The sequence below is a fragment of the Phodopus roborovskii genome, unplaced genomic scaffold (genome assembly GCF_943737965.1).
Source record: "Phodopus roborovskii unplaced genomic scaffold, PHOROB, whole genome shotgun sequence".
In the NCBI taxonomy this organism is placed as follows: Eukaryota; Metazoa; Chordata; class Mammalia; order Rodentia; family Cricetidae; genus Phodopus; species Phodopus roborovskii.
Window position 1 is genome coordinate 6,470,595 of NW_026126558.1, and position 11,441 is coordinate 6,482,035.

The window sequence follows — 11,441 nt, forward strand, 5'->3', positions numbered from 1 at the left end:
TACTCCTTCCTAGCCACTAAGACTCTGCAAGTGACATGCATCCCTGCTATGGAGGGCAGGACTCACAGCAGGCTCCTCTGGCCTGAAATACAGGTGAAGCTAGAGCTGAGCCCATGGCCCACATGGGGCAAATTTTAGCCCCAGGGCTCCCTCCTCCCCTGGAGGCACCCCTCAAGAGAGCAGGAAGCCTGAACAGGTGCCTCCCACAGTTCCCCAATAGCTTGGTGTGACATTAACCCTCACCCAGGTGTCCTCCGGGCCTGTCCCCTCTGAAGACAACTTAGCTGCCTTTGTCTCCCCTCCCTCTCTGCAGGGGCCGTGGCCGGGTCTCATCCTGGTTCTCACCATATTGAAAGACGGCCCAGTTTTTAAAGTGGTCCCAGGAGCTGGGTCAGGAGTAAGCAACAGTCTTCCCACCTACTCCAAGCTGGTCTTCAAGCCTGGCAGCCCACAAGGGCCTTTGAAGATGGCCTAAGACTCCCAGGTCATAATAGGAAGGCACAGGGCAGGGAGATGCAGCGGGCAGGAGTGGGAGGGGAAACCCAGAAGCTGGGACTGGTGTACTCAAGTACTTTTAAAGAAGAATAGACATGTGTGTTAATGGTAAAGCATAAATTATTAAACTTGAATATTTTAAAAGCATGTAGGAAGCTTCACTTCTTGATCCTCCCTCAGACAGAGGTTTACATTGCACCTTTCTCCATGGTGCTCCAGAGGGGGTAGTAATGGGGTATGACCATGAGTCCAGAAAACAGGCCTCTTGCTCTGGCTCTGCCTTATGATTCAACAGAGTGAGCAGAATCCCACCCCCTAATTCTGCCTCCACGCCCCAAGTTAGCTCTCTAGACATACCTGGACTTCACCCCCATCCTGCCCTAGAAGCAGAGGTGGCGCCTTTAAACTCTGTGTGTGTGCGCGTGTGTGTGTGCGTGCGTGTGTGTGAGAGTGTGTGTGTGTGTGTCTAGCAAAGACAGGCTGCCCTGCGCTGCCACTCAGCAGGAATAGAGCTAGCTGCTCAGGCCCAGTTTGCCCAGTGCAAACACTGTGTGCACTCACCACCATTCCTTTCCTGTGCTCACTTCATTAATTCTTTAAGCCCCAACAGGGCTGCCAAGTAAACCACCCCCAGCACCAGGAGACTGCTCTGGGGACAGGCTGTTGCCCTTCTCTGGACTCCCATCAATATTTGACCTTCCCAAGCCACATTCACATGCCTCTTGTCCTTAGTGAAGTGAATAATGCCACCCAAAATGTGACCACATCTTCACCTCCGAAGTCTGAAGGCAGCCTGTGACCTTATTTGAAAAAGGGTCTCTGAAGACATAACAAGGATTAACTCCAGAACCAGGCATACTGGTAGGAAGAGGCAGGCAGATTTCTGAGCTCAAGGTCAGCCTGATCTACATCGTGAATTCCAGGACAACCAGAGCTACACAGTATGGCCCCATCTCAAAAAAAAAAAAAAAAATCAGAGCATCTCTGACCATGGACCACAAACCCAACCATGGGCGAGGCATAAGTCAAAGATATGATGGCAAAGAAGAAAGGTAATGCCTGAGACAAGATTCGCAATGAGGCTTGAAAGTCAAAGGTCTGAGTTGCTGCTGCTCCAGGAGCTGGCTAAGGCCTGAAGGAGATTCTCTCTGGGCCTGCAGGAAGCAGCCTTGCCTCCAGCCACTGTCTGTGGCAGCTTTAGGGTAACCCCATGAGCCTGAGCAGCCTTATTCACCTCTGGAAGTGACTGGTTCTGTCCTGACCAGCCAGGGGTGAATGCTACCTGGTTGGCAAATGGTGAGCAGCAAATCTGCCCTAGGGTGGCCTTGGGGGACTCCCTAATATCAGGGACCTGACAGAGCTTCGCCAAGGGTAAAGCCAGCTCCTCATCACATTCCAGCCTCAGGATGGCCAAGTCTCTTGGCAGGATATTTGCTCCTGCTTTCCCTGAACCTTAGGCATCTCCTACCAAGGAGATGGCTTTGGTCTTGACATGTTGCTGTCACCTCAGCTCAGTGGCTTCTGGTCCTCTTCTGATATATATATAGTGAGTTCTCTTCTTCAGAGGGGCCTAGGGGAGCTTCCTTTCTGAGGGACTCAGGTCTGTCTGGACAGGACACTGAGGTACAAACACCTTTCAGCACGGCATCTACCCCACTAGTACTGCAGGCCCCTGCGGTGTGCATGGCCAATGTCAGCCCACAGCTTCGTCTCCCAGTGTAGGCTGCCCTAGCCTCAGGTTTGCAGAATGACAGTACCCGAAGGTACTAAAAAAGAGACGAGCAGCTGATGGCCCCACATACTACCTGCAGTAAGTCACTAGCTAACCAGAGCTGTTGTCTTGGTCCCAGGGTGGAAAGCCTGCTTCATAAAAGGTGGTGACTATGGTCTTCAAAGCCAGCCTCAGGATGAAACTCACCTGCAAGTCTGATGGCCACATCAAGGCAAGCAGATGATACTTTGTTTGCCAGAGCTTGATAGTAAGAAGATTCCCTAGAGCATACACATAGTGCACACACACACAGCACACTTACAATCTGACTATACCTATCAGAAAACCCAAACAACAACAGCTTAAACAGAGAGAGGTATATTTTATTCTCACATATGAAAAGCTGACGTGAACAGTCCAGGGCCAGCCCATCAGCGCAGATTCTGTTCTTCATATCTGCATGTCCTCATCTGGTCTTCATGCTCTCAAGAGGGATGCCTAAACTCCCACAATTACACTCAAGTTCCAGGCAGGAAGAAAGCAGAAAATCTTGAGTAATCTGAACATCAGCTGAGCCAACTTTTAAAGGGTTTGACCTACAGGTCTCTCCCAATACCACCCTTTACATGCCTTACCCACCTGCCCTGATACGAAGGGGAGGGAAACAAATAGCATTTAGCCCAGTTTCTCCAGTAAGGCTGCCTGTAAGGAGGGAAGGGAGGAGTACTGAGGAACAAGAAGCAGGCCCCAGTGCTAATGGTGACCTCCCTTAAATACTCAAGATCTCAAGATTCCACCTCACTGGTATGCCTTCCTTCTCTTGCCAAACCCAACCTCCAACTAAAACCTTTAACCCAAGCACATCTGGGTTCAGTCAGCTGCTTGATGAATGTCTCAATCCAACTTCATCTGCCACTTACATTGATGGGTTGTAAAATCTGGTTTCTTTTCTTACTGCATTTTTCAATGACCCTGTGCTCACTGGGCTGTCTCTTCTTCTACCCACTTGAACAAGTCACAGCCTGCTGGGCACAGGCAGAAGAAACTCTACAGGGAAGGGGGAGGTCCTTGGCTGATGACTTGGAGAAGTCAGAGACTCTGAAGACAGTATGAAGCAGCAACTTCTGAAGGGGACTCAGACCTGGGGCGGGTCCTCTAGGCCTCTGTCATCTCCCAGGACACCACACTTTAGCCACACTGTCCAGTGACGCAAAGGAGCCAGCGTCAGTTACCACCTCCACCCAGCCAGGGACTTTTATCTGGGGAGAGCCTGGTTTGTCCTTGGGGATGTGGGGCATTGAGGACCCTGTTGACCTCCATGCTCACTGACAGTGGGAAAGGCTCCTGGAGTTTCTCATTTTGCACATGGGAAACAACAGCTGCTTTAATGCTACGTTTCATGAAGTGTTACAGATTTGAACACCACCTGAGGCTGGGGTTAGGTGCAAGTGCTGGGCCAAATGGATGGTGGGTCCAGAACACTGAGGGCCCTTACCCAAGAAGAAACATATGTGGCCCTTCACCTTGGGTTGCCTTCACCCTCTGGAGCTGGCTCTGGGCTCCCTATACCCTGCACCCTTCTGGACCACCCACCTACTCAAATAATAGAGACCCTTAGCCTCCTGTACTCAAGTATTCTTCCTCACACCACCAGGCTATGGTCACAGCTCCTACATGGTTCCACAGTCTCTGAGACCAACTAGCAGCTGAGCCCTCTCTGCTGACACAGGACAAAGCAGATCTCATCATGTGAGCCCTTTAGTAGAAAGGCACAAGGCACACACACAGCCCTGCCCACGGTTTTACATTTAGGGAGAAGAAAGGGAATAAATAATCATCAAACGGGGATTAATACAGGCTTCTCTTCCAGGTGACTGGGGGAGAGGTCCGGCTCAGCAGACCTGGATCATCATCGAAGTTACCATGTTATCAAAGGCCCTGAGAAAAGAACCCAGATTTAGAGCAGAAAAGGCTATGACCCTGCCCTCTGCTGGTAGAGACTGGCACTGCCTCACCAGGTCCTCAGGACTCTAGGGCTTCTCTAGGGTTCAGGGAAGCAGAGGGCATACCCACCATACTGGGCAGAGACACCCATCTCCTGACTCCACAATCCTGCACAGTCCCCACAGGCCTACTATGTCATAGATTTCCTCAGCATACCTCTCTGAGGGTGCAGGCAGGGGTAAGCAATGAACCCCATGAGCAGGTAGCGCTAGCTTTGCCCTGCACAGCTTAGGAACACAGTGTGCTCTCTCCTAGGATCTAGATGGATGCAAGACTTGTGATATCTCAGCCAAAGGAAGGTGCCACCAGAAAGGTCTAGCTTGGGCCACATGTCAATTTCAAGAAGCTCCTTAGGAGCAGTCCCAGAAAAAGAATCTGGAAGCAAGTTTGTGAAGTCCATGCCTCCTGATGAAGCACCTATATGAGGTCTATACAGCTGGAGGGGAGACACCTAAGCCCCACACAAAAGGCACACCAGGCTACAGCACATTGCCCCCATAAAATCTATGGTCACAGCATAAGCTGTGAGCTTGTTGAGCTCTCTGGAGGTCCTCGGAGACCAGATGGGTAAACCTTGGCCCAATCTGTCTGTATGCACTTAAGGTCTGTGTCAGCACTAATTTAGAAAAACTGGGCTGGTTGCTTTGAAATAGTGGCCTTAGAACAGTACTCATGACTCCTTTACTTTCCCAATGGCCATCTATCACAGAGCAGGTCCCACCTTGACACAAACACACAGGGCCCACCTTGACTGGATGCGGTCTCCCGGATTGTAGAAAGGGTTGCACATCACATCTGTGTAGGAGTTATGAAGCTTCCGGAACATCTGAAAGAACAGAAAACAGTTTAAATGCGTGCATGCACGGGGCTGCTGTAGACTTTTGCACCCTCGGTGAGGAAAAGGAAGCAGCAGACACCAACCTTAACCCCCTGCACTTACACTTCGGATCTCATTGTCTCGAAGGGCTGTATTGGAGGAATCCACCACCATGACAAATTTCACCTTGGAATTGGTCACATAGCCATATCTGCACGGCTGATTAAGGAACATGCTTTGGCACAGGGGCTGTATGACTGCATATGGCACACACAACATCACAATCAAGAGTCTACAAGCCTGGAAAACTTTGTGAACCCTCACTTCAGAGAAGCCTGACAACCTTGAATCATAGGAAGTGCCCAGGCTAGGGAGGCTATGCAGCAACTATGCAGGTGTGCACCTGAACTAGGAACAGTTCCACCTCCTTTTGAACTGACACAGGGCCTGGGACATTAGTTGCAAAACCAAACTTTTGCCATCAGTGTTAATGCCAATGTCACCGTAGAGAACCTACAATTAGTCCTCATGGAGATGTTCTTAGATTCTGTGGTCTTAACAGTTTGTCCTAAGGAATGTCCAAGAGTTTACAGTGCCACAAGAGGCTGAGCCTAACAACAGTATCATGAAACAATTACCCTCGATTCAAAGCTGGTGGCCTCTTACGAGCCAGAGAAGCCCAGATCCCTACTACGTCAATTTGCACCCTCCTGGAAGCTCAGCCTTGCTTTTCCAGTGATGTGTCTAATTAAATGGGGGGAAGGGGGTTGTTTAGAGGCCTTTGTTAGCTTCAGGTCACCTGCCTACCTTACCAGCTGAAACCCCTTACAATTTTTCTTTTCTTGTATTTCCTCCCATATCCCATTCTGTAAGTGCAGGAATAGTGCTGAGCATGGATGGATACACCTTGTAGTCCTCAGTTGGGTAGAGCAGGCCCAGGTACAGCTCCCTCTGGTCCACCAGTGCTTTTCCCATGGCAGAGATCTTCTCATCTACCACATCCAGGGATGTGTGCACCATGTAGTGGAACTTGAGCTCATTCTCTGTGGGAGTGCTCCGGATGTACAGAGGGTAATTCTGCAAGAAGGGATGATGATACACCCAGTGAGTTCCAGCTCTGAAGACAAATTCAAAGCACCCCTAAGGTAGGCTCTCAGCCGGCCAAGCACTCACTTTCTCTAAAACCCACTGTGGTGGACACGGCCTTCAGGGGCATAACCTAACCTAAGGAGGATTGCATGCCATATGCAGAGCGGGGACTAGAGATATAACTTAGTGGCATAGCACTTGCCTGACTTAGAGCCCTAAGTTCAGTTCCCAGTACTAAAAAGAAAAAAACGATATTGGACTAGGGATGTAGCTCCCTAGTTGAGTAGCAACATTAAGCCCTAGTTCGATCCTCTGTCGAAGAGGAGGTGGCAGCAGAGGAGGCAACTGCACAGGGCAGGAAGGAGCAGACATGGCCCAGGAAGGCCAACCTGAGCACAGCCTAACAACATACCCCGACACGAAGGTGAGTCGTTCCTCTTCCTAGAATCATCTCTGCCTCAACCACCACCCAAGTGTCATCCCAACAGCAGGCACACGGGCTATTTCTTAATGTGCCACACAAGGGCAGTGGTCTGTTGCTCAGCCCTTCAAGATGCAGCTCAAACCTCCATCCTTACACTTCTACCATCCTAAAGCCACAGTCCAAAGCTTCACTCTTGGCCTCCCACACCCATCGTTCACACCTCCAGAAATCATCTGGCCTGCTGTAGTTGAATGAATCTCCAAATCAGGACAACTCAGCACAGATATTAGACTTCATCATGAGTTTATCAAAGCAGCAGCTGCGTTTTTTCATTGAGTTTTGATTTTGGTGGGCTTCTGGGGGCAAACTCCTTCTATCATACTGACAGCCTCACAGCAGCTCAGTCCCTCATGACTGGTCTCAGGGAAGACATTGGTAGCACACACACACACACACGATCCATGAAGCAGGATCTTGTGGACCTCTGGTGCTGTTTTAGCATTCATAAACAGCTTTCCAGAGGAAGTAAGTAAGTATGTATGTATGTATGTATGTATGTAAGTATTGGCCAGCAAGGAGATGAGAGTTGGTTAAGAGAAGATACAAAGGGGAGAGGAAAACTGTCTAGGGGTTTGCAGGCCTTCACGGTGGTTGGAGTAGAAGGGTGCAAGTGACAAGAAGGGGGCTATCCTAAGGCAAAGGAAAACGCTTGAATTCTAGGCAGCCGCGCCAGGTTTGTATTTAAATAGCACGGGGAGCGGGGTATGGTCCGGAAGGCGGGGCAGAAAGACCGGACGCGGAAGGCAGCAGAAGCCGTGAAAAGAAGAACGCGTAGAGCAAAGGGTGGAGGGCTGTTGCCCTCAAAACCCGAAGGCCGCGGCCTGCAAGGTGGCAGCAGGCGGGCAGCTGGCAGCGAGAGAGGGCAGGAGGGGATCCTGATCACAGCGCTTGGCTGAGGCTTGGGAGTTTAAAGCTGAGAAGATCAAGGGCGTGGCTGGAAAGAGACCCACGGTCCGCCGCCCGCCGCCCGCCGCCCACCGCTCGCAGCTTCACACGCACCTCCTTGGCGATCACAGCGATGCACACCGCCATATTGGCAGGCCGTGCGCCGCATCATGTGACCCGATGGCGGTCAGGCCCCGCCCATCGCCCTCCCTCTGTGCCTTAGACCCCGCCTTTCTCCGCAGAGCCTGTGCCCGGCCTTTCAGGTCAGGCCTTGATTCCGACCCCTTTCCTCTCAGGCGCGAGTCCCACCTCTCCCGTTAGGACGCTGGCAGCACCCCAGCTTCTGTTGCTCCGTCCCACTTTTCCTGTCAGGCCCCGCCTATCGTGTCACTCAGTCTGGCAGGCCCCGCTCTCTTGCAAAAGCTCTGTGGGGTCCGGGCTTCTCTGGCAACCTATCCTGTTTGGCGGCATCGCAGACCCAACGTCCTTTCTCGTCAGGCCGAGCCCACTCTTCTTGTCAGTAAGGCGGCCTAGGTCCCGCCTCTCCTGTCACTCAGCCACCAGGGCCCGCCCCGCAGTCCAAAAGGAAACGCCGCGAAATTGGGACTGGGTCTTGGCTCCGCTGCAGGAGCTTGCTTGCCATGGCGGCATATGCCAGAGCGACCAGAGGATTGCAGCAGCTGCTGGTTCTGAGCGCCTTAGGACTCTTGGCCACAGGTGCTCCACAGCCTCCCAACATCGTGCTGATGCTCATGGACGATGTGAGTGGGGTCGCGCGGCGGGGGTATCCGGCGGTGACCCAGCCCCCGGTGTCACTCTCTAATTTCCATAGTGGGGGTTCGTGTTCAGGGAGGTTCTCCCCCTATCTCCCCGGAGAAGGGACCTGGCATTCCTCCTCCCCTCGGTGCCCACCTCCAGCCTGGGCCTCTGGGAGAACTCTGACCAAAGCCCCGGGGTTGATCTGCCTCGGTGTCCCTATCTGAAGAGTATGACTCTCTGAAGTGAAATGAAAGCTTAGAAACCAACACTGGATCAGATAGAACTATCTAAACTGTACTGGACCCTGTCTTCCTCTGAGCCTCAGCCCGCCACCCCCCTCCTCCTCACTCCACCCCAGACTCACACTACAGAGTGGCACCTGTCAGCTAGTGTTAGAACCGGAGTCACATCCAGTTCAGGTTGATTTGGAATAGTCGTGGGCACCCCAGAGGCTAATAGCCTACGCTGCCCTCTCCACAGAGCCTTCAGACCTGTGCTGATCCACACTTAACTCCTCAAAGTGGTACCCATGTATGTAAAATAAGTTGGATTTTAGAGACGTAGGAGGAGAAAAAGAAAGTAAACACCGCATTTGATAGTCATTAGGTTAGTGGTTATCATGAAGAAAAATATGCAACTAAAAAGTCCTATACATAACCCCACTACCCAGAATGCACTGCAGGGAACCTTGAATGCTTTCTCCAGCTTCCCATCTTATGTGGACAATGACTAAATCACACTCTGGATGCCCGGCTCCTCCGGCTCCCGTTCTGGTGGCTGGTAGCAGGCTTTCCACAGTAATAAGAAGTACTGAAGATATATATCACATTCATAGATAGTGCCTTTCAGTATTTGGCCCTTTTAGAGCCAAATCACACTGGCTTGGTTTGCTGGTCTATTGGTTTGCTTGATCAGAAGTACTGACTACTATCTACGGCCATACCACCCTTAATGCCCCTGGTCGGGCCTGGTTAGTACTTGGATGTGAGGAGTACTGACTACAGACGCTTGTCTGTCAGTTCTCTGCTCTCTCCTTTCCAAATGACAGCCTACGAGAACTGAGAGGTCCTTTCTAACACTCCATTAGACTGCTGCAGAGTGATAAAATAACAGACTTTGGATAATTGAGGTAAGTAAATGTACTGTTAGCCTTCATCTTGCCTCCTTGCTTTTATTTTTTGGTTTGTTTATTTGCTTGGTTTTTTGAGACATGGTCTTGCTATGTAGTTTTGGTTGGCCTGAAACTCACTCTGTAGCCCAAGCTGGCCTTAGACTCAAGGCAATCATCCTGCCTTGGCCTCCCCAGTACTAGGATTACAAGCATGAGCCACTGAATCTAGTAACTTAATTTTGTTTCTAATGTGGTGACCAGAAAATATAAAGTTATATGTAAAGCTCAGAGTGCATTTCTGTTGGGCAACAGCAGATAAGTAGGAGGGTATTGGATAATGGGATATAACTAGCACCAGATCGGTTAACCTGCAGGTGGTTGGTTAGGAACCCCACCACCTACCTTCTGCAACACTTGGGTCTTGTCAGGTAGGGACTTTTGATACATATAACTGAAAATGAACTCAACTTCAGCAAAACTGGGAATCCCTGGCTTTACCAACTAAATCACTCTGACTTAAAGCAAATAGGTTCCAGGCTTCCCCTTTTATAAGTCTGCTTCTGTAAGCTGGCCCCTGGTGGCCCTGTGACAGCCTCATGGCAGCCCTAGGCAACTCCCAGCTCACTTACCCACTGTGAGTAATCCTAGTAGGGCAATGACTTTTGCTGACTCAGACCCACTCCTGACCCAAGCATAAGTTGAGAAGAATATGCTGGACAGTCCAGCAGGGAAGCTGAGCCCACCTCTGGAAAGAACACCCTGGGTGAGGAGGCCCCCTGGGTTCATTCTATTTCAGGGTGCCTGTGCCAGAAGAGGCAAGAATGCCAGGAGAGGAGAAAAGCCCTGAGGTGCCCCCTAGGTGGCAGATAAGGACAGCCTCAGCAGCACAGGGGCCTCCATACTTGTCCCTTCTCTGCTGCAAACCCCTTCCTTTATTCTCTATAACTGCCTTTGCCAGGCTGATCGAATCTGACATGGTTCCTAGCTCCAGGCTTGGCACTGTCTGATTGTCTATGATTGTCTCTAATTTAAATTCTTCAAGGATTGCACTGACTTTGAACTGGTTGACCATGGTCCTGTCCTGCCCTGGTCATAGCATGAGTGTCTGGAGGGTATGCTCTAGATAAGCCCCTTTTCCCTGAGAGGCTATCATTATCAAACAGGGGCTGGGTTCCCAAAACTAACATAGTGAACCATACATGGCCTAATCACCTGCCAGTCACATTGACTTGTAAAAGACTCTACACCACTCCTATGCTAAGGGTTACAGCCAGCGTAAGAGGCTGGTTTGTTTTAAATGACAGCATAATTAGAGTGTATGTGCAACTCCTATTCCCACTCAGAAACTCACATTGTAAGCCCTGTCTTGCAGCATTGTATGTGGCTACCTATTCCTCAAGGCATACTTGGATCCACCTGCCTCTGCCTCCCAAGTGCTGGGATTAAAGATGTGTACCACTGCCACCTAGTGATATACTCAACTGTATATAAAATTCACAGAATATCTCTCTTATACCATGTGTTGCATAGGTTGATTCCTTAACCCCTGATAACTGAAGGGTAGAAGGTAGCATGCTTATCTTCACAGAAAGAGCTGAAGTGGTAAGGAAAAGGTTAATCAAGGAATGGAAGCATGCAGTTGGACTGCTGTGCTCAGGAAGGCCATTGTAGGATGTTGCCTTTAGTGGGCACTGGAATCTGGGTGTCCCTACCCTGAGAAGAATGGTTTCCTGCATCTAAGCAATGTGCATAGCTATAGTGATTTATAGGGAACACCACCTCCCCCTTTCACCACAATCTTGCTCTGGATTTTGCTTGACTCCTCAGCGCTTGTGATCTCTGTGAAAAGAATTTAGATAAGACATACAGACTATAGAGTAAGAGATAGGTAGAGTTTATTATAAACCTATAAACAGGTCCTCTCGAGGGTGAGAGTAGACAATGCTCAAGGAATGAGAGTGAACAATGACCAAAAAGGACCATTGCAGAGCAAAATACTCATGGTTATTGAAGGTAGGTATGGGTTAAAAGTATGGGTTAAAAGTATGGGCAGGTTCATTGGCCTAGTGCCCTCCCTAACATGAGC

At 50.3% G+C, this 11,441-nt stretch overlaps 2 protein-coding genes across 11 annotated transcripts in view; one reads left to right on the forward strand and one right to left on the reverse strand.

Annotated features, from left to right (window-relative positions):
- Positions 1 to 2,568: 2,568 nt before the first annotated feature.
- Positions 2,569 to 7,686, reverse strand: Trappc2l (trafficking protein particle complex subunit 2L). Its single transcript, XM_051201714.1, has 5 exons — positions 7,600 to 7,686; positions 5,932 to 6,104; positions 5,151 to 5,238; positions 4,957 to 5,036; positions 2,569 to 4,144 (listed from the first exon to the last, which is right to left on the reverse strand). Exons 1-5 carry the CDS (start codon positions 7,630 to 7,632, stop codon positions 4,099 to 4,101), a joined length of 420 nt encoding a protein of 139 aa, XP_051057671.1. The 5' UTR covers positions 7,633 to 7,686; the 3' UTR covers positions 2,569 to 4,098.
- A 68-nt stretch (positions 7,687 to 7,754) lies between these two features.
- Galns (galactosamine (N-acetyl)-6-sulfatase) overlaps positions 7,755 to 11,441 on the forward strand; it is a 31,941-nt gene continuing 28,254 nt past the window's right edge. For 3 of the 10 annotated variants that reach the window (XR_007835589.1, XR_007835588.1, XM_051201710.1), the window contains exon 1: positions 7,755 to 8,246. Coding sequence is in view for 4 of the 10 variants with exons in the window: in XM_051201710.1 (XP_051057667.1) it covers positions 8,127 to 8,246 (120 nt within the window). In the remaining 6 variants the exon portion in view is untranslated. The remainder of the gene's footprint in view (positions 8,247 to 11,441) is intronic. The other 7 variants (XR_007835590.1, XM_051201709.1, XM_051201711.1 and 4 more) reach the window with 6 other exon arrangements.

Bases quoted from the DNA above. Each gene is read 5' to 3' on its own strand.
- Trappc2l (XM_051201714.1), bottom strand. From the start codon at position 7,632: ATGGCGGTGTGCATCGCTGTGATCGCCAAGGAG. The intron at 5,239-5,931 runs GTATCCATCCAT...TCAGCCGTGCAG, and splicing joins CCAACTGAGGACTACAAGGT to ATATGGCTATGTGACCAATT. The intron at 4,145-4,956 runs GTGGGCCCTGTG...TTCTTTTCTCAG, and splicing joins GGAGACCGCATCCAGTCAAG to GGCCTTTGATAACATGGTAA.